The sequence below is a fragment of the Macrosteles quadrilineatus genome, unplaced genomic scaffold, assembly GCF_028750875.1.
Source record: "Macrosteles quadrilineatus isolate MER2022 unplaced genomic scaffold, UCM_ALF_1.0 Scaffold_5__1_contigs__length_97177068, whole genome shotgun sequence".
Taxonomy (NCBI): domain Eukaryota; kingdom Metazoa; phylum Arthropoda; class Insecta; order Hemiptera; family Cicadellidae; genus Macrosteles; species Macrosteles quadrilineatus.
In genome coordinates this window covers 80,901,581-80,922,890 of record NW_026542598.1, presented here as the reverse complement: position 1 = coordinate 80,922,890, position 21,310 = coordinate 80,901,581, and the positions used below count along the sequence as shown (strand labels likewise).

The window sequence follows — 21,310 nt, the reverse complement described above, 5'->3', positions numbered from 1 at the left end:
AAGGAATTCTAATTATATCCGTCCTTACAAAACATTGTACGCTACGCTCGATGCAAATAAAGCCTCTGACAGATCCGCCGTAACAGACGACAAAACAAACGACAACTACAATCGAAGAATCGAATCGATAGTATAGTAGTATAGATGATGTGATTCGATAGAGTAACGAACGATAGTCGCGAAATCGCACGGCGTTTTTAGACGAAAAATTGCTCACCCTTCAAATTGGTACAGCTGCTGCTGTCGCTGTCAACTGTAACCACAACTTAAATTCATGGAATAATAACAGTTACAGCGGATAGCTGTGAGAAGCTAATACACATAGGAAGTAACAGTTACCTCGGAAAGTGTTCCAAGAGCTCTGTGGAGGCGAAGGTGCTCGTGGGTACAGAACGTCGAGTGGACCAATACAGAGTTACAGTGAAGCTATTACACAAATAGCTGTTATCCCAGGAACTGTTCCAAGGACTACTGTGCATGTGGAAGAGGAGGTGCTCGTGGGTACAGAACGTCGAGTCAGAAAGAGTGAGAATGAAAAGAAGAAGAAAAAACAGTAAGAAAGAAGAAAGATTACACTTTTTTCCTTGCTTGCTTATACTGTACGTTGGTGCAGATGGAATGCCACTAAGCGTCATTGTTTGATTAACCATTTTCATAGATTAAATACGTCCATTGATGGATTTATTATCATTATAGTCAAACCAGTAGACTCCTCACCCTATTGTACAACATTTTTTTTTTAAATAGTTTAGATAATATTTTGAGTTTTTTTTCGTGTCTAGTTCATGTTGGAGACCCATGGCACTATAGTATCGATGAAATTTTGTTTCGATTGAAATTTTTATTATTTTAGGATTAATTTCATGATCTTTTGTTATACTGTTTGGTTATATAACTAGAGGATAAGTTATTGCTTATGTTTATAGTTTTATTTGGCTAATAGGGGTTTTTAACAACTGAAATAACAAGGTTGAAATCGTAAAGAAAAACACGATCCTAGCACAGCACCAAATGGAACTATAGTTCGGCCGCTTAGAAAACGACCTGCGCGCTGATGCTAAACCAATGCTGGAGGAGGTCGTTTTCTAAGCGGCCGAACTATAGTAGATTTACCTTTTTTGTTGCCTGAGTTCTTGTTATGAGACGTTTTCGCCCTACTCTTTTTTCTCCACCTTTGTGTGGCTTCTTCAGGGATCTTCCACTCAATACTACTGTAGCCTATTTACAAAAATTATTTACACACGCCAGTCACTCGTATCTTGGTAGAATTGATTGGACCACACGACGGGTATACCGTACTGAATTACTTTGTGCCAAGCTTTTTAGCTCCAACTTGATTATTTGTTGAAATGTTTAACTGTCTTGAGACTTTTTTCCACCCTGTAGGCTATATATGTATGTATGTTAGCACGATAACACCCGAACAATAATTTAATCATCCGATTTTGTGAGAAATTCCGTAAAAGGTGTAAACCTACGTTTATTCAAAGAAGTTTGCGAAACAGCATGATCGGACAATGGGAACAGAGTTTTATGGGGTAAATAATGGTTTTTTGCATTTTTGGCCCTCAAAACACAAAATTTCCCAATTTCTCTCTAGACCTTTAAAGAAATAAAAAAAAAAACTAATAATTTATATTTTCTTACATTAGGGTAAAGATAGTAGAGTTTTGTAGGGTAAGAATTGGTTATTCTCATTTTTGAATCTCAAATTAGATATTCTATATGCTAACAGAAGTACTAATTAAAGAAGCAAGAAAAGTGGGTTTACAAATAAATAAATGAAAACAAAACCAACTACATGAAAATAAGTAGGCAAGATGACGAGGAAGACCACTTAGAAGTATTAAACTATAGGTTCCAGAAAACTAGTATTTTTAAGTATTTGGGAATGATGATCACAAACATTAATAGAGAAGAAATAGAAATTCAGAAATTATTCAAAAGCAAACTGCTATCAAAAACCACTAAAATAAGAATGTATAAAACTATAGTGCAACCTGCATTGCTATACGGGTCAGAAACTTGGTCGTTTACCAAAAAATCCCAGAAGCGCCTTATTACTTTTGAAAACAAAAATTTGAGAAGAATTTTTGGACCAGTAAAAGAAGGAAATGCATGGAGGATAAGGAAAAATAGAGAGTTAAAAGAATTATATGGTGAACCAGATATTGTGGGAATAGTTAAGAGTAGGAGGTTGAGATGGATGGGCCATATTAACCGTAGAAGTGAGAGAGAGATGGTAAAGATGGTACTCAGAGGTATACCAGAAGGAAGGAGACCATTAGGTAGACGAAGAATGCGATGGGTTGATGAGGTGACGAAGGACTTGAGAGAATGGGAGCAGACTTGGAGCTGGCAGAGGATAAAAGAGCTTGGAGGCACATGGTTGGCGAGGCCAAAAACCACCTAGGTTTCCAATGGCCACAGGAGTAAGAGTAAGTAAGTAAATTAGATATACGAATTCCCAAGTTGGTGATTTTAGTATATTGGTTGTGGGAAAAATTCAAACATTTTAAATTTAAAATTTACATGTTTTGGAGAATACAATAACAACTGTTGTAGTTTGCTTGCTTGGATATATTTTGAACAAACATGCTATTTTTTACTATAAACTAATCAAGCTATTTATATTTTCAAAAAAAATAAACTTTTACCCTCGCTGTAGCAGTAAACCTAGGATACTTACTCGTTAAACCCCATGATATTTAAATTTTTTTTTATACTACACAGAAATTTAATATAGATAGTTACAAGACAAATAAATCTAAATTTACAGATATTACAAAATTTTTGATTCTTTCAATAAATATGTTGGATGCCTGCTCCATCTTCGAATTCTCGAGCATATTTAAATACTTTGATATTTAAATACTTTTAAGTGAAATATGCAATGAGGCAAATGGAAACTTGCTCAGACTGCAGGTTTGCTGAGGCTGGGGTATTTTTAAAAGTTAGTATAGTATGAAGTAAATGAGGACCGAGCTGGTCTAGTGGTTAGAGCATAGAACTTCAGTCTCTGAGGTCCCTGGTTCAAATCCCGCCAGATCACCAATGGTTTTTATCTAGCGAGCAAGGGAATACCATTGGTATTTCTTGTTCTCTGATTTTGTTTCAGTAATAATGCCGCAACCCGTTGGTCTAGCCTGAACTAATGTGAAAAAAGTCCCGGGCTCGTGCCTCTGTTGTTTTTTTTAATTATCTCCATAATATCTGAAATAACGCTTCAGTGTACAAGTTAGTTTTTAAAGCTCTACATGTTTGAAATCAAAATTATGCATTTTTATTTGTTAAGGGTAAATCTTGAAAATAACCGGGTTTTTTTTTCAAAATCCCATTACATCCTGGTCCCATGATCCGAACATACTGGTTAGCAGAAATGATCATTAAAATGTATATACAACCTTACATGTTCATGCCAAATGTCATGAAAATCTTACCAGAGTATTACTTGAATTATCAGGTTCAAGGATATTAAAAAAAAATGTTTTTTTCACTCTCAAGTTCTGAATTAATATCTAGAAAAACTCTAATGGCTTGGTAGTTAGAGCTTATATCTTATTAAGTTGCCAGTCCTCAAAGAATATTCAAAACAACATCTCGAAGAATTAAAATTTGTATTTTCACACAACACTTTACTACCTAAGTAGTGTGTAGCATAGCAATTTTGGAAGAACAATTAGGGCTGCTCAGTGAATGGGGCTGGTTAAAATTACAAATATTTTCATCCCCGTTGAGTAAACTATTACTTAATTGCCATAATCATTTTCATTTTGTGTTTCTAACCAATTTGTATAAAACAAAGTATTTTTTTGAATAACTAAAAATAAATTGAGACTTTTAGGTATCATACAAACAAGCAGCTATATTTTCTAGGTAGTGAAAAGGATTGGAGATATCAGGCAATTGGTGGTGTGTACAACCAAACTCTGAACAGAAAACAAATACACCAACAATAACGGCATTTCAATTTGAACAGGGAAAACTATAATTTCAAACCAAAGCAGCATATTAAACAATAAAACAAAAATACTGTTTATTGAAAAAGAACTTTAAAAACTAATGTTATCTTTTCCTGGCGTTACTTTACACCGCAATCCTGCGCTTCGAACACTACAAAAGGATCTGTTATTGGTGTTACGTCAGTAAAACTGAAAGGAAATAAATCAAAATAAGAATTATCAATGGCTGTAAACTTAAGGAAGAGATAAATATAACAATAAAGATCCAAATGTTGTATCTGAAGAGGACTTGTCACTGATATGTTATCTATCAGTTTTACTCATGTAAACTTCAAGTTAGTTATTTACCATGTCATCGCAAGTATGTACTCATCCTGATGGTAAATGTAAGTATACGTTTTCTCCCACATCTGGCTTTCATTCACAAATTATTCACATAAGAAAACTTGTAAACACAATAATGTGTAAAATGAAGTGACAATTGGGGTAAACATATTTTCTTACAAAGTTAACTACTAAGATGGTAATTAATGTGTTACAAAGCTACACAAGGAATCACACTCCATTCTGCACTTCAATCTTTGGGTTAAAATACGCACATAGGTGGCGTCCATATAATATACATATGAAGACATTCTTGAAAATGAGAAGTCGGCTTTATATCAGGCGTAATTTAAAGAAACGTTGATATGTATTCAAGATATTTTTTGATTTGGTAAAATAGTACATAGAGGAATAGAGGATATAAATTGTTTTTATTGCATTGCAATATCCTTCGCACTCAAATTATACCATTGCTTCATGGGGACCACCAAATCTTCAAGTATATTTCTTTGTTTGATTCCTCGTATATAAAGTCAAACACTTAACAAGTTGACACATCATATCAATCATTTGGTTTTAAATATGGTATGTATTACACAACTTTTGTGCCAAAACAAAACTGAAAATTATTTGATTACCATGTTAATAGGTTAATAGTTAATAGCTTGTAACCTCTTTGTAGGGCAATGACTCTCTGATTGATTATAGTTCTTGAGGATTTCCCTAAATGTACAATTTTATCTCAAGTGTCAAGAAGTGATGAGTACAATGGTTATATGATTTGTCAATTTCAAATGTTTCAAAGAAATTTACGTTTCCTAAAAGCTATCTATTAATTCCTTAAAAAGTTAGATAAATTTGTCATGTTGCTTAAAACTGTTATGCTTGATTTAAGATGGAATTTATTGGAAACAGGAAGAGAGGAAACCAGACTTTTCAATCATTTGGCCTGATAAAGATAGTCAACAAGTAAAATGGTAACCAAAAAGTGTAACTAATTTACTCGAGAAAAGAGTTCAAAGCAGTTGGCAGAATAAAAAAGTTTACGAAAAATTATTTGAAATTTTGCCCCTAGAAGGGACTTTTCCAGTCTTTTAGAAAATAACTAGTATAATCAAAGTAGTAGAAATGGTTGAATGAAAAAGAATAGTTTATTCTACCATTTCCTTCTAAGGAAGCCTATTCAACAAACAGGTTGAATTTCAAATTACACTGATTGTGTTGTGGACTTTTTGTGCTCTGTCTGGAACCTTTTTTCTGGGGCAAGTTATTGTGGTATTCAATTATCAATACCTTTTTCCTTCTTGTATTCCTAACCCAAGTGTGGTTAAATATTATATATCAAACTTACTTGAACCTACTTTGCCATCAATAACTATTCACTCCTCTTCCCTATTTATACCCAGTATTCATTTTCTTCTCAATAAGCTGGTTAAAAGGAGTTTATCTTAATAAACCTTTATTATTTTAGCTTTAAATGGAGCTGGTGTCAATGACTTGGAGGTTGAGGAAAAGAATGAGAAGGTACAGTATTAATCTATTTAACCTTCACTTCTTTGATTGAGAATCATACTATATAAAGTCTAAACTATAAGAATTATTATAACTGGATCACAATGTTCAAGCTAAACAAAAAAAGAAGTTCTTATAGCAATAAAATTTATAGAATAACATTTTTCTGAATTGCACAAAGTAATTTTACATCTTACATGCTTTACATTAAATAATGTTTTAAAGATCATTTCAATTTTTACATAATAAGGTGTTTAACAAGACAACAATCAATTATATATAGTGTTAAAAATGACAAAATAGTCCTTTGACAAAATAGCAAATATATATTTCCGTTTACTACACATTATTAAGCACATGAGCTAAGATACACTTAACTGACAATTTCATCCAAACAAAATATGTTCAATTTTTCATCTATGTAGGGATACATGTTTAAGATTCAAAAAGTATAGTTGTGTCGGTCCCCTTGTCTAGTTACTGGTATGTAATTTCATCTTCATCTCATTTTTAAAATAACATTTGTAATTGTATTACTTGTTTTTTCTCTTCTTCAACATTATTTAAACATTGTAGTGTGTAATTTTGTGTGCATAGTATTTTTGCTGCACTCAAGGAACTAGCTGTCCTGTAAACATTTCCGAATGTAGCAAACTGCACAGTTACATAAATAATTTTACTGTTCAAATTTAAAATTAAATTTTTCAAGAAAAACCGTATACTCAGCGAGTAATTTACTTTAAAGTTACCTCTTACAATAAAATTCAACCAAAACAAAATTGTAAAACCACAACACGGCACTCTTTTCATTGTGGCTTAGCCTCTGAACCACTATACATTATAAGGTTAAGTTTCCTTCTTTACCCCAAGTGATACAAATTTGTAGTCGAATTTGCTTACATGCTACCACCATGGCCATGGTTTGTGGTCGAACCACAGTACAGTAGTTCAACTACAAATTTGCATCACTTAATTATTGGCGATACAAAAGGTCTAACCTTTTTAAACGTTTTTATTAGCTCGCTTTCTTGTCCGGTACAAATTTTTATTCTATTGACACTTTTCTGTGATTTAACATCTGTGAAATTTATGAAAACCAATAAATTGTACTAATAGCCTGTGAAATTTGTTTTTCTAGCCACTGAAGTATCCTAAACAAGTATTTTTCATTATCAGCAATGAATTTTGTGAGCGATTCTGCTTTTACGGAAACAGAAGTAAGTGATCTTAACCCCCTGAAGGTAGGTTTTCAATTACCGTACTTACATAGTGCATAGAGCTAAGCAGGAATAAACGAAGGGTTGACTCTGCCACACACTACACAAAATATAACGTGTCAATTGATCGTTGTTGAAAGAGGGTGTTACAGCTCTATTTCCTTGGGTTTGGATATAAAATGTAGTCTTAGAACGGTGGAGATGCAGATAATATTTACGTCTTACCTATGTCTCACACTATTATAAGACTAGAAAACTCAATCTAACCTCTTTTACCTATCACTACTGTATTCCATTATGTCTTTAAGTGTCTCAATACCAGTTTCAGCACCAAATGGGTGAATAGAACAGAATTTAAAATTATGACCAAATTAGCTAGTTATTTTGTGTCATGTTTCATGTAATGTGCAGACTAATTCAGATTCCATCATTGCTCAATAATTATTATACTGACACTATAGCCATGCTGTATTAGGAGTTTTTGGGATGATCAGTCGTGATTACAACTTTTATACGTTGGTCATCTCATCGTCTTCATAGCATATTTAAAGATTTGCTAGATTTACTCTTCAAAGTTGGATTTAAATTTGTGACAGGAATTCATCAGCCTTTATTTCTCTAACTCATTGTTAAAATTAGCCTTGTTATTAAACCAACGATAAATTGTTTTTAGTCATACTGCAGCAGAAGCAGCTGTTTTTAATGCATGCGTTGCGGGTCTAAAGTAGCATTAGAGAGTAAAAATCATTTTTAGTCCCTAGGGAGTAAAAATCAGCTGTTGTAAACAGTTGTAAATTTCAATTGTGGCAATTTTATCGATCACAATTATTCATCGCTAAGGTTTTAGCCTATTGTTGTTGATCGCTTGACATATCAATGGTATAATGTACTGTAATGCAATCGTAGTAGATGAAATGATTGAATCACTTACTAAACAGCTGCTTATTTGCATTAACGGAATTGAAAACAAGCTGAAAGTCGATTTAAAACATTATCTTTACATAAAAGTTATTTCGTTTTCTGATTTAGTTTGTTAGTTAATGTTGCAATATGACAACAAATATAATTCACCACACGGACGAAAAGTGTCTTTTTAACCCTCGCTTATTTGCCAACCTTGGCTTTGCCTCGATCGTAAAACTTGACCTCGGGTCAAAAAGAGTCACTTTTAGGCCCTGGTGATGAAATATACTATTAATTATTAAGTGCTCACTATAAGGGCTCATATGAAATTAATTTATTGTGATTTTATTATTTTATATTGCAAAGTAATTGTCATCAATTCAATAATGATAATTCAATTTTTGTAATATTTTCCAGCAATTTTGGCGATTTACCTCCAGTCCAAACTCAACTACTCTGAGGATGACGCCACCGTCGTCTATCACACTTTTGTTATGCTCTGCTACTTCTTTCCATTCCTCGGAGCTATCATTGCCGATTGCTTCTGGGGGAAATTCAGGTGGGCTTTAGTAATGCAGCTTTTTGAAGGTTTAATTGGTTTTTAGATTGTCTTGAAATTATATTTTATTTTGGTTCACCTTTAAAGACTCCTTTTAAACACATTTTAAGCTATAACTTTTAAGTAAATCAATAAAACTAGGGGACCAGATCAGCAATTGCTGCCCTTCACCTCCGTTGTGATTTGGCCTTAACATTCCCTATGCTGTGCCCCATTCCTGAATACGCTCCTTCTCGCGGACTTTCTCTAACAATACATTTCAACATTGCATTGCCATTGTAACTTAAAAATAGAACACTGAAATCAATAAACCAACAAAATACAATGTTTACATCAGGTGGTATTTGAAACAGCTTATAGAAACACTGTAGCAGTACTTCCATTAGAAAATGACTGGATCTTTGATCGGCCTGTGAGGCAGAGCAGGGGCAATTTTTGACACTTCTGATATTTTTCCTTGGACCTCAATAAATCCTCAACAGCCGTGCTACCTTTTTCCTAGCTCGAGATATTCAGTGGGGACCGATTCGCTTACGGAATTATACTGTCAAATCCTTTATATATAATACGTGAAGGCAATTTCTACGAAACACTACTCCTCTGTTAATAATGGACGGATTTTTACAAACGACGTGTCAAAATAAAGTATTTTTTGTGTAGACGCCCCCTTTCACAAATTCCTGTAATAAAAATCCTCGGGTTTTGCCCCACAGGCCATTTAAGTTGGAGTTTCTCCCATATTAATTAATAACTGTTATACGAGAACATATTTCGTTATACTGTGGAAGACCAAATGGTCGAGCAGTTTAGTTGGAGTTGTCTCTCTGGTCAGGAGACGGCTGATCAATGAATATTAAGGGTTCAATTGCTCTCTTGGTCAAATCTAGGGTGTAACACTCATGAGGAGTTCAGCTCTCTGAGGCAGAGCTTGATGGGAGGGACCCACCTAAAATAAACAGTAAACAACTTATCTGGAAGTTCATGTGATAAAATTGCTTGTGAGTTACACATATGATCAATGATCAGGTATTTTGCTACTGCTTACTCATTCTCCTTTTTTGTTTCCACTGACAACTTTGATGAATTTGAATTTTTAATCTATATGATGAGTAAAAGCATGATACTGTACATTGTTAAATCATTGGATAATTTAATATAATGGAGCTCAATGGGTTATACAAAGGTTGTACCATGGAAAGTTTATTAACAACTTTTCTCAAGTGTGTAAATTATTGTGAAGTTTAAATGTATTCATATATTTTTTGTATCTTTATTGCTATCATAGTTTACCGCCACTAAAATTAGCAATATTTCTGAATTTGACTTCTAATTGTCTACTCTGTTATGCTCCATTCACAAATTTTAGGGGGTTTGGGGTGAAGTGATTCAATCCTCTCCACCTCACCCTGATTTTGAAACAGTCAACAGCTTATCAGATGATATATACATTAAGCTAAAAAAAGTGGTGAGGGAACCCAGGAAACCTTCCCCTTAAACCGCCTTAATTTGGTGAACGGACTATAGAGGTTTCAGCTATAACAACTTAAATCTCAAATTTGATTTGATATTGTTAAATTATTTGAGTAATGAGGTTTTGTAAGGAGGTAATAAGTTATCACAGTTTTTAGTTACTTGTATATTTGTTATTTTCAAGGACCATCCTATATCTGTCAATAATCTACGCAATTGGGAACATTGTTCTGGCAACTGCATCCAGCATGGAGTTATCGATTGATCCAACGTAAGTAGAACCATCAAACTCATTAGTCAATTATCAATTGTAATTGATAGCTATTTCTTAGAATCCCAGTGAACTAGAGGCGTTGCACTTTGGCGTTTTTAGTTTTTGAAGTTCTTCTATTTTATCTTTAGCTTATTGATGGAGTTATAACGGTGCTATAGTTTATGTAGTGATTTATGGTAGTGATGTTGTGGGTTGTACTCCGGTGCATCCAATAAAATTGAATGGTACCTACAGTTCATTCTTGTACTAGTGAAGCTCACTCTTACTTTGCTTAAATCATTCTGCGTTTAGAACCAAGACCTTTACCTTAAGAGGCAAACACAAATCTAAAAGAGGCTGCCATTAACCTTATAAAATATCTTTTCGTGTTACAGGACGTTTTCCTTACTCGGTCTTTTCCTCATTGCAGTCGGCACCGGTGGGATCAAGCCTTGCGTCTCGTCGTTCGGAGGGGATCAGTTTGTCGTTCCTCAACAAGAACGACAGCTCGCTTCGTTCTTCAGTGTGTTCTACTTCTCTATCAACGCTGGAAGCACAATCTCCACATACCTGACCCCTGAGTTGAGAGTGATGCCGTGTTTAGGGAGTGACTCATGCTATCCGCTAGCTTTTGGAGTTCCAGCTGCCTTGATGGTTACAGCACTAGGTGGGTATTGTACTCTATATGGCTTGTCTTCTTGTAAATCGCTGGTCTAACTTGACGTTCCGTGTAGCTCGACAGTCTACAGCTGACAGGGCACATGCAATAAAAAAACATTTTTTCAGAACATTTAATTTTAATTACAGTATTGAATATTCAGCATGGATTTTATTATAATTTTTAACAAATTTAGGCCTATTTACTTTACAATAATATTACAAATTTAAAATAATCTTAAAACACAAAATATAAGTTACTTTTTATTGTTTATCAAAGATTTTAACCAATATAATTATTTCTAATTATTTGATTTTAGTGTTTTTTGTTTGCGGAAAACCACTTTACACCATGAAAAATCCTGAAGGAAATATAATGGTGGATGCCTCAAAATGTGTGGGAGTAAGTACCCTAAATTCATTTTTCAATTTAAATTTATTACTGGTAATTTTTTGGTTTGTGAAACTAAAGCAGTGATATTATAGGGTCACGTCTTGGTTTTTCCACTAAATATATATTACTATATTTCATTCTTGTACTGTCCCAGCTAACTCCACCCACACCCTCTGCTTTGCTTGATGCGTTCAAGGCACAGATTCTGAAGTTAACTTGCTTGGGCAAATTAAGTGTTGAAAGAGGCTGACAACCTCTTTAATATTTAACCAGATTTACTTTTATTTCAATTGTGATTAAGAATTTCAGCAAAATATGTGTTACCAGTAGTTTAATATGATGAATGCTCTCTATTTTTACCCAACAAACATCGGAAGTATGCTACATTCAATTCAATGGTATTAATTCAAATTTTATCGATTGTTTAAAAAAAAACTTTTGATGCTCGCATGTAACTATGTGGTAAGCATGTGGTAAGAGTTAAAAAATAAATTTGACATATTAAATTAAGAGCCAAACTGTATTTTTTCTTATTTAGAGAGGTATTTGGCAAAAAATATCAAGCAAAGAGAAGAAAGAACATTGGCTGGACCATGCTGCAGACAAGTATAACCCTCAGCTAGTAGAAGACACTAAAATACTCATAGAGCTCATCTACCTCTTCTCACCCACAATCTTGTTCTGGGCATTGTACGACCAGCAGGTAATAAAATTGTTACTTTTTTGCTTATTTCAAATGTAACAGCTGATTGACATTTTGGCAAACCTCAGCTGTTGAGCTATTTTTTAAATGGTAGGATGATCAAGTGGAGAGGATAGATGTCTTCCTCTAAAAATGCCTAAACTTTGTGAACAGAGTATAAGATCAGCTGTTTCCATTAGCTGGGATCATGTATAAATAAAGCCCAATGATCGTGAACAGCTGAGTCCTGTTATTCTTTCTCAGAATAGGACCAACAACCTTCTGATTATTAGAGAAGCACTATAACTATTCAGCTAAATAGTTTAGACCATTTTGAATATGACTGTACAAACACATCTGAAACACCTATTGATTGAACAATTGACATGTGCTGCAACCGGAAAGTAAATTTAACATCTACTACGCTTGGGTTTTTGGTCGATTCTTTTATTTTTACTGTGTTTTTGTCAACTGTAAACTTTGCAAATAGTATAGTTTTCATCACTAGGAGCGAAAGTGGCTCTGTTTGGTACGCAATTGTGCACAGCCTTTTTATATTATGTTTTTTCTGTTCCCTAAGTTAGCCGAAAACAAAGATTTTTCAGACGATTTAGAGAATTAAAACCTGTTGTTTTCCAGACAGTATGATTAAAAATATATTGTATTTCTGTGTTTATGATAAGAGAACAAATTTAAAAAATATACTTATTTAAATAAAACACCGGATAAACCATGAATTCAAAGTTAAAATTAACTTTGATTGACCAATGTATTAATAGGTACTTCAAAATATTCCATTTTGAAAACCAATATTTGTTCAGGGCTCCAGGTGGACTTTCCAAGCCGTCCACATGAACGGCAAGATTTGGAACTATACGATCAAACCGGATCAGATGCAAGCTGTCAACCCCGTCCTGATCATGATCTTCATTCCTTTGTTTGACTTCATATTATATCCGGTTTTGGGAAAGTTGGGACTGGTGAGAACCTCATTGAGGAGATTGTTTTGGGGAGGAATAATCGCCGCAGTTGCATTTGCTATGTCAGCTTACGTCGAGTATAAAGTTCAGGTATTTATATTTTTTGTTTATTTTTTATAAAAGCACAATTTTAACAAGTACCTTTTTTAGCTAGTGAAATATTTGGTTGACATAATATATTAACATTTATAAACAAGTACCTTTTTTGTGTAAAATTATTTGTTAAGAAAATTACTTATATCATGTTGGTTTTATGTCACTCAGACCTATTCCAATGTCATGTAATAGAATAGACATTAGACAATGACCTTTACTATACCTATTCCTTGAGAATAGTGCAGTCTACAGAAAAATGGTACAATGTTTTGTGTGGAAGTTGTCGAAGTTGATTAGTAACTTTGGTCAGTTAAAAATTCCCTTTCTTTGAACTATGATGTCTCCAGCAGCCATCTAATTAATTTCTTGAGGGTCTTTGATGGGATTCTTTATGCAAATGCCATCTCTTGACCATCTCTTGATGGTCTGGCAAATGATTGAAGAACTGGGCTCCGTTTAAGATGGCGTTTTACTGTACATACTGAGATGACATGGTGGAAACACAAAGTTTGAAGTATTGAGTCCATTGAGGTAGAAACTCCATGTAAACTCCGTTGAGGTGTTGGTTCAAGTTTGACTAGGTGGAAACTCCATGTATGTTTATTTCTATGGCGTAAAGGGAGTTACAGAGAGTGTTTGGAGTTCTTTAAAGGCTTTTTTACAGCTATCTTGGTATTTAAATGCATAAACATATTATTACACAATTCTAATGTATTATAGTTCTATCAAGAATAGAGCCTACTCCCAATTTAGCACGGCAACCTCCAAAGTAAAAATTAATAATCAAAATACAATAAAAAATATTAAAAACCCTATTACTCTATCAGCCATATAAGAAATGTATCTCTCTATTCAAACAATTACAGGATTCTTACGCAGTTCTACCTCAAGCGGGCGAGGCTCAGCTGCGTATTTACAACAGTTACAATTGTCCGTTGCACATAGATGCCACTGGCAGCGGCAAGAAATTCTCCTGGACAGTAGGCAGCATGGGCCTCCTAGAGGAAAAGTCCATCCCTGTCACTGGAAAGGAAAATCTAATGTACTCGGCTGCGTTTGTCGGCCCCGACTGTCCCACAGTACTGCCTGTGACGGTCGGAATACTGGATATATTTGAAGCCGAGGTACAAAGATTACTTTGAAAGCACTTAAGGTTCGAAATCGGATGATTGGGATTGTTGAACTTTTAGTAATTATTGCTGCTAGGAATCAACACTTTTATTTGCTTTAAAGAATAAATCAATTATCAATAAAATTATCTATTGTATAAAATTTTATACATGGGAGAATGAAATTTACAAAAATAACTGTCTAAAACCCTGTGATGATGTAACCAAAAGAGTAACAAAAGCTGTTCACTCTAAGAACCTGCAAATAATATGTAGAAAAAATAAAGGATTTATACAGTTGAGACTTTCCTCATATAATACAGTAATTATAAGAAAGTGTTTTTTTTTTCAAGTTTAGAAATGTTACAGCATATTTAATTAGTTAGATTGAATCATATTGTAGGATCTACCATAAAAAACTTCTGACAAACAATCTAACTTGGAAATACGTTTTTTTTACATTTTTTATTTTAATGTGTTTTTTGTGCTTATATTTGCATTTATATATATGCAGATATTTTTACATTTTCACATCAAATATAAGCAGTGTCACCTATTTGTACTATACTTATGCTTACGAATGAGATGTATATCTATTTTTTATGTTATTAAGTGTTATGGGTGTTATGTAATCTTCTAATGTTATTAAACAATCTTATCCTGTAATAGAACCATGCTTGTTATTCTCATGTTCCAGGCGGTATCGTTTGTTGTTACTGAATCCCAAAATAGTCTGCAAATAGTCAGACTGGATGAGACATTTGATGATCTTGAAAAATCAGACAATACAGAATCCAAAATCAGGTAATGCAATATACAATATGACATTGGCTTTCAACTAATAAATACCGCAAGTAGACCTGTTGTCCTATTGTAAAATTTGAAAAAAAATCTGAAGCCTCTTTTGATCTAAATTTCTTGTCTGGTTATGTGTGATTGAGCAGATGTTGACAAGCTGTACATGTGTGAGTGTGCACTTTATTTTTTGGCTTTCATCCCAGACAACAAGAATTAACATAGCTAAAACATGTGATCGGGATGAGCTACAAGCTAGCAGAAAATATAATTAAATTCTCTCAGGATGAATGAATATATGTAGAATAGTTAAAGGAAATTAATATTTTCCTTCAAAGCTTGATAGAAAGAGAATTTTGACTTTATATAATATCTTACTCAAGAGGGCGGAGAAATCAGCCATTGCTTGGTGTAAAAAACAAAATTTGTAGTATTTATATGAGAAACTTATAACTCGAACTATGCTGGAATAGTAGTTTACGCAACGGTTGCGTAAAGATAGTGTTAACGACACGAGTAGAAAATTTAAGATACGCGAGTGCCTTAAAAACTTTTTTGAATGTCGTTAAACACTATTTAGGGGAGTTGCGTACACTACTTTACCTACGATAGTGTTTTAATTACTAACAATCACTACTCATAACTCCTAAGAGAGGTTATGTTTTCGTTTATAACCTCTCATTACCAATGACATTGATGCAACGAAACATTGTACCAAACACTAATGCACCACTCAACAATTAAATTGGTCTGAACAGCTGATTAGTTGAAGTTTGGATCATTAAAATTTTACTTCTTCTCTCTCGATCCTTGAACCTCATTGGTCCGTTACCTGTGTTGTTATGAGTAAAACTATGCTGTTATGGATGTAAACAATGCTCTTATCAATCCTAAGAAATAAACTGAAACGGCAACTTTAAAAAAACATTCGTAGGTAAAGTAAATTAACGTAGTTAATATTATCAAAGTTTATAATTTTTAGACAGACTTTTAGACCTTATTTTGGTTTATCACTTTGTACTAGCTTCTAATTTCAATTTAATGATAAATAATGGTTTTAATTGTGGTGTCCATTTTCAGGGTTGTTTACAATGTCCTCAGTGATGAAACGTTTTCACTGTTCAACAAACAAAAAAGTTCTAAAGTAGATGGAACCTTGTATACAAAGACTCATTCGACAGAAACATATTTAGTGGAACCTACTGGGTAAGTTAAAAACGGCTATCCAAAAGAACATATTTTATAGATATTTACCATATTGAATTATTATCTTGGGGTGAGTAAGATATTTTTAGTCAAGATCTTTTAGTTTACAGTTTAATATTTTTTGGTGAGGACAGTAAACATTTGAAATTGTACAAACAAATTTTTTTTGAACTGAGCGATTTAAAAATGTTATTTCTATTTAACCCTTGATCAATATTCGTATAAGGATTTTGGATGGGACGAACGAAGCTTGCAATGGAATCTTCCTCTGATCTGGCAACTATTCACAATAAAACGTTTGAACATTTATATATTAAAGTTTATAGTATGTTAAATTTATGTTAACAGGATATGCTAGTAAGCTAAATTTCTGGATAAAAACTGTGTAAGAAGTTTGTAGGATTTTCATACACTTGTCATGTTTTTTTCTCTAAACAGAGGCTATTCTTTACAAGTTAATGGTAAAGAAGTAGCAACGAATCTACCTTTGGATGTTGGTGGTGTTTATACGATACTCATAGGACAAAATGGTGACAAGGTAAGATATTGTATTGGTTTGTGTGAGATTTGTGTTTACACATATTAATTTATCATGAATCTTTTTTTATTTTTCCTTTCCCTATACAATATAGTATATGCATAAAGTATTGTTTGCATACAAACTTTTAAGTTTCAGTTTGAGTTTTCCCCACCCCTGAAGGGGGTCTAAGACATCCTAAAATATTGTTACCTTCCTAAAAAAAGGTTATTATTAATTCATCAAAAGATTCAAAGGTGTAACACTTGTAACGCATTGATGGAAGGTAACTTTACTCACTGACTCACATGGGCGTCCTTCAATATGGGAAGGGCCCCCCCCCCTATAAAACCCAAACAACATTTTTACAAATTTTAAATACCCCCGCCGCAGCAAACCTGCAGACTAAGCGAATTTCCATTTGACTGATTGGATTTACACTGAAATGTCTACTTAAAAATATAACATTTATTCCCGATTTAAATAGAATTAGTTTAACAAGTACTTAGGTTTGCTGCATCAGGGAGGGTAAAACTGTTTTTTTTGTAAAATGTTAATAGTTAGTAAGAAATAAAAACATTTTCCAAATTTGATCAAAATATGTTCGTAAACAAGCAAACTACAACAGTTTACTCATTCTCCATAAGAATAACATGGGAATTTTAAATTTACAATTTTTTGGAATTTTCTCCGTAACCATTAGGCGCATAATAACGCTTCAATATACTAAATTATTTGTTTTTTGAAGCTCTACAAAATGGTTTGGAAATTAATTGCTAAATTTTATGTTTTTTGGGTCAAAATTGGGAAAAACCTATTTTTACCCCATAAAACCCCCCGTAAACACCCGTTCCCATGGTCCGATCATGCTGGATCGCGAACTCGTTCGAATAGACGTAGGTTTACACGTTTGTACCAAATTTCATCAAAATCGGATCATTTTTGCTCGAGTTATCGTGCTGACGGACACATATATATATATATATATATATATATAAATATATAAATATATATATATATATATATATATATATGAATTTGAACGGATGGTGTTTTTGGCCTCTAGGGACCTCAAAACGAAAAAAAAAATCGGTCCCACGTCCAGGTCTTACCATGAGTACTACGGTAATAGCTTATTCCCTATATGGGAAATTCGCTAAAATTATTCAAAAAATCAAATTTACGAAACATAAAGTAAAATTTTGTCAAATCAACCATTTTGTACATCAATTTCAAACTTTGTGGTCCCCTGAACCCCCTTTTTACTGTCGGTTATTCCCTACCCTCCAGCCCCCCTTATGGAACATTTAGATGGATGCCTTCAGCTGATCCGATTTTCCATTGACATGGCTGTAGGTGTTATTTGAAATAAAACCACACAAAAACATATTTTAAGCAATGGAACCATAATCCAGGCAAGACAGAGGTAGCTTTATTTCATATAATAAACCCACAGATCCTCTCAAACAAAATAAATACAGGGGATCCAACAACCCACAACCAATATTTAAATCTTAGTATCTGGACAAGGTCCCGCATAAAATCATTTTCCAACATTTTAAAATGTAAGTTACATATTCCCACAAGAAGGACTTATTACTTAAGGTGTTACTATTTCTCTTTTAGGCAGCCTTGTTCACCCTGACTCCACCCAACAGTGTCCACATTCTTTGGCAACTTCCGCAGATTATCGTCATTTCTGCTGCGGAAATCATGTTCTCTATAACGGGACTTGAATTTTCTTACTCTAAGGTAAGAATCATTTAAGTTTTTACTTCCTACATAAATGTAGATGTACTGTATTCAATTAAACTTGTTTGGGAAGTCAGGTTTAAGACAACAAATTTTCTTCAACAATATCTATGCTGCTTCTATTTACGTAAAAAAAATTTTTGATTGGTATTATAGTTGTTGGAACTATACAACTTTATACAAATAACGTGTGGTGATGAACTGGTTGAGGGTAAAACCCATCTGTGCAACATTAAGGGCCAGCAGCATTTTTCTAAGGAGGACAAGAAAGAAGTGGAGGGCCCTTAGAGAATTTGAAGATGGGGCTGGAGTACCGGCATTTTAATAATTTAAATAGCATTGTTGTATGCATTTATGTATGCTTTCTGGCAGTGAATACAACAAATAAATAAGAATTGTCTCGGGGATCGTGTTGATGATACACTATTCGTATTACTGTACAAACAATGTATAAAACTATTACCTTATTTCTAGTATGAGTATATTTTTCAGGCTCCTCAAAGTATGAAGTCTGTTATCTCCTCTTTGTGGCTTTTGACTGACTCGTTTGGAAATCTATTGATTATTGTCGTCTCAGAACTAACAAAGAGTGTACCACAGGTAAGTGCAAAATCTGCAACACAAATAATATTAGAAACTAAAGATCATTTTTTCCTGATAAGAGCTAGCGATGAGAGCCGATAAAAATGTCTATTAGATTGATGAACCAATTGATTAGTTTAACTCATTTTAGTTTTGTAGTTCACTACAATAATTACAGTAAACTGAAACCCTTTTAGCGAATTTCCCTATAGGGAAGTAGCTATTACCGTAGGTCTCATGGTAAGACCTAGGCCCGGGACCGATTTACTTTTTCATTTTGATGTCCCCAGAGGCCAAAAACACCATTCGTTCAAATTTTTATATATCTATATATAGATATATATATATGTGTCCATCCGCACGATAACTTGAGTAATTTTTATCCGATTTTGATAAAATTCGGTTTGAAGGTGTAAGGCGGGATAAACTTGAATGAGTTCGCGAACCAGCATGATCGGACTATGGGAACAGGGGTTTATGGGGGGTTTTATGGGGTAAAAATAGTTTTTTCCCATTTTTGACCCTAAAAACACAAAATTTCACAATTTCTTTTTAAACCATTTCGTAGAGCTTAAAAAAACAAATGATTTAGTATATTGAAGCGTTATTATGCGCCTAATTGTCACAGAGAAAATTCCAAAAAATTGTAATTTTAAAATTCCCATGTTATTCTTATGGAGAATATAAGTCAACTGTAGTAGTTTGCTTGTTTATGAACATATTTTGATAAAATTTGGAAAATAGATTAATTTCTTATTAAACCACAGTACCTTTTAACATTTTACATTAAAAAAAAACTTTTTTACCCTCCCTGTTGCAGCAAACCTAAGTACTCATTAAACTAATTCTGTTTGAATAGGGAATAAATGTGATATTTGTAAGGAGACATTTTAGTTTAAATCCAATCAGGCAAATGGAAATTCGCTTAGTCTGCAGGTTTGCTGCGGCGGGGGTATTTGTTTGAATAATAATGTTTACCATAAGGAAAATTACAAAATAGAATGATCTAGAATTTTATGTTACAGGTGTATATGTTAGCAGCATTTGCGGTGATGATGGTCGTTGTTATGATGGTGTTTGTTTTTCTAGCAAGAAGATATATATGTATTATGAGAAAGATAGAGAATAAATGAGATAACAGTTTAAGGTGTATAATATTTTTGTTATGTTTTACATTAAAAGTTCCTTGTAACACATTTTTCTCAGGATAGGTTCTAATTATCCTTTAATTTGGGTATTTTTAATTTATATTCTTCAAGAATAGATCTTAAAAGATCCCTGTTGCAAAAAATAAGTACTATAAAAATAAATTTGTAAAATCCTTTTGTAAGAAACAAAATCATCTTTTACAAAATTAAAATAGAAATAATGTTACAGTACAGTTTTTGAAAACTTATTTGTTATGTTTATTGCATTAGTAATAATGTTGTAGTTGTAATGGGTTGACATTGTTTCATGGTGTTTTAAGTTTGTTAATGAGACCTCATACATAATGGAACAACAGCCTCCCTTATGCATTAATTATTTCAGTACTATCTACCCGTCAGACATGCTAACTGACTCTACGCAGAAGTCATTAAATATAAATTCCAGCATGATATAGTTTATTACTGAGGGGGAGGGTAAAATATTTTATTTTTGTGAGATTTTTTCCCTGAGGTTGTGTTGTAAACGAGACAAAGTCTTTGAAAAAAGATATATTTACTAGTACAAAAAATTACCTCTAAGCCACTAAACCTTTGTTTATCACATTGTAAATATTCATAGTGTATAAAGAAAATGTATTATCAGAACAAAAGGAGTTTTTGTGACAAATAAATAACTAAAACAAAATGGTTTGGATAAAAAAACTAATTCATTAATGGCATATGTAAATACATCAGGATAGATGTGGACATATAAGTATTTTGTGATGAATATATGACAAATATAAAATCAAAATTGTTTAAATAAAAAGCTCAATTCATTAATGGTGTAAAAGTAAGCAAGAATGAACGTAGGCGTGTCACATCTTTGCCAAGATTTAAACTAAATATTAAATGGAGAGCTAAAATAGATTAGACTGGAAGGGCAGGTAGCCAGTTGGGAGAGAGCAGTCGTCTGTCACGGTTGTGGCTACAATCGCACACAAAACATGCACAATACCATCTGGCTGTTGACACTACTGCTAGCAGGTAAACTTTGGACTTTATTATGTAATATTAAAAGATTTATTTTCATCAGCATTGAGATAAGAGGGTCTTGGACAAAGCTGTTGAAAAAAAACTTAGGGATTTAGGTAACGAAAATTCAACAGCATCTACCTAACAGTACAAATGTATTTCTAAGACAAACTCAATA

The 21,310-nt window shown here is 33.3% G+C and overlaps 2 protein-coding genes across 4 annotated transcripts in view; one reads left to right on the top strand and one right to left on the bottom strand.

Moving 5' to 3' along the window:
• Positions 1 to 3,968: 3,968 nt before the first annotated feature.
• Positions 3,969 to 20,111, top strand: LOC128994105 (peptide transporter family 1-like). Of its 2 annotated transcripts, none has more exons than XM_054418367.1 (16): positions 3,969 to 4,348; positions 5,758 to 5,810; positions 6,937 to 7,015; positions 8,336 to 8,477; positions 10,132 to 10,218; positions 10,596 to 10,867; positions 11,178 to 11,260; positions 11,790 to 11,954; positions 12,755 to 13,003; positions 13,876 to 14,133; positions 14,816 to 14,922; positions 15,994 to 16,119; positions 16,558 to 16,657; positions 18,263 to 18,388; positions 18,881 to 18,988; positions 19,996 to 20,111. In XM_054418367.1, the coding sequence occupies exons 1-16, from the start codon at positions 4,312 to 4,314 to the stop codon at positions 20,101 to 20,103; spliced, it is 2,100 nt and encodes a 699-aa protein (XP_054274342.1). In that variant the 5' UTR covers positions 3,969 to 4,311; the 3' UTR covers positions 20,104 to 20,111. The 2 variants fall into 2 exon arrangements, with proteins under 2 accessions (XP_054274342.1, XP_054274343.1); XM_054418368.1 differs by lacking the exon at positions 3,969 to 4,348 and adding an exon at positions 5,247 to 5,263.
• Positions 18,858 to 21,310, bottom strand: part of LOC128994106 (uncharacterized) — a 32,806-nt gene continuing 30,353 nt past the window's right edge. For both annotated transcript variants that reach the window (XM_054418371.1, XM_054418369.1), the window contains exon 8: positions 18,858 to 19,001. In XM_054418371.1, coding sequence (XP_054274346.1) covers positions 18,951 to 19,001 — 51 coding nt within the window. In that variant the 3' untranslated portion in view covers positions 18,858 to 18,950. The remainder of the gene's footprint in view (positions 19,002 to 21,310) is intronic.

Coding starts and splice junctions, on each gene's coding strand:
- LOC128994105 (XM_054418367.1), top strand. CDS start 4,312: ATGTCATCGCAAGTATGTACTCATCCTGATGGTAAAT. Junction 14,923..15,993: donor AATACAGAATCCAAAATCAG/GTAATGCAATAT, acceptor GTCCATTTTCAG/GGTTGTTTACAATGTCCTCA. Junction 16,120..16,557: donor TATTTAGTGGAACCTACTGG/GTAAGTTAAAAA, acceptor TTCTCTAAACAG/AGGCTATTCTTTACAAGTTA.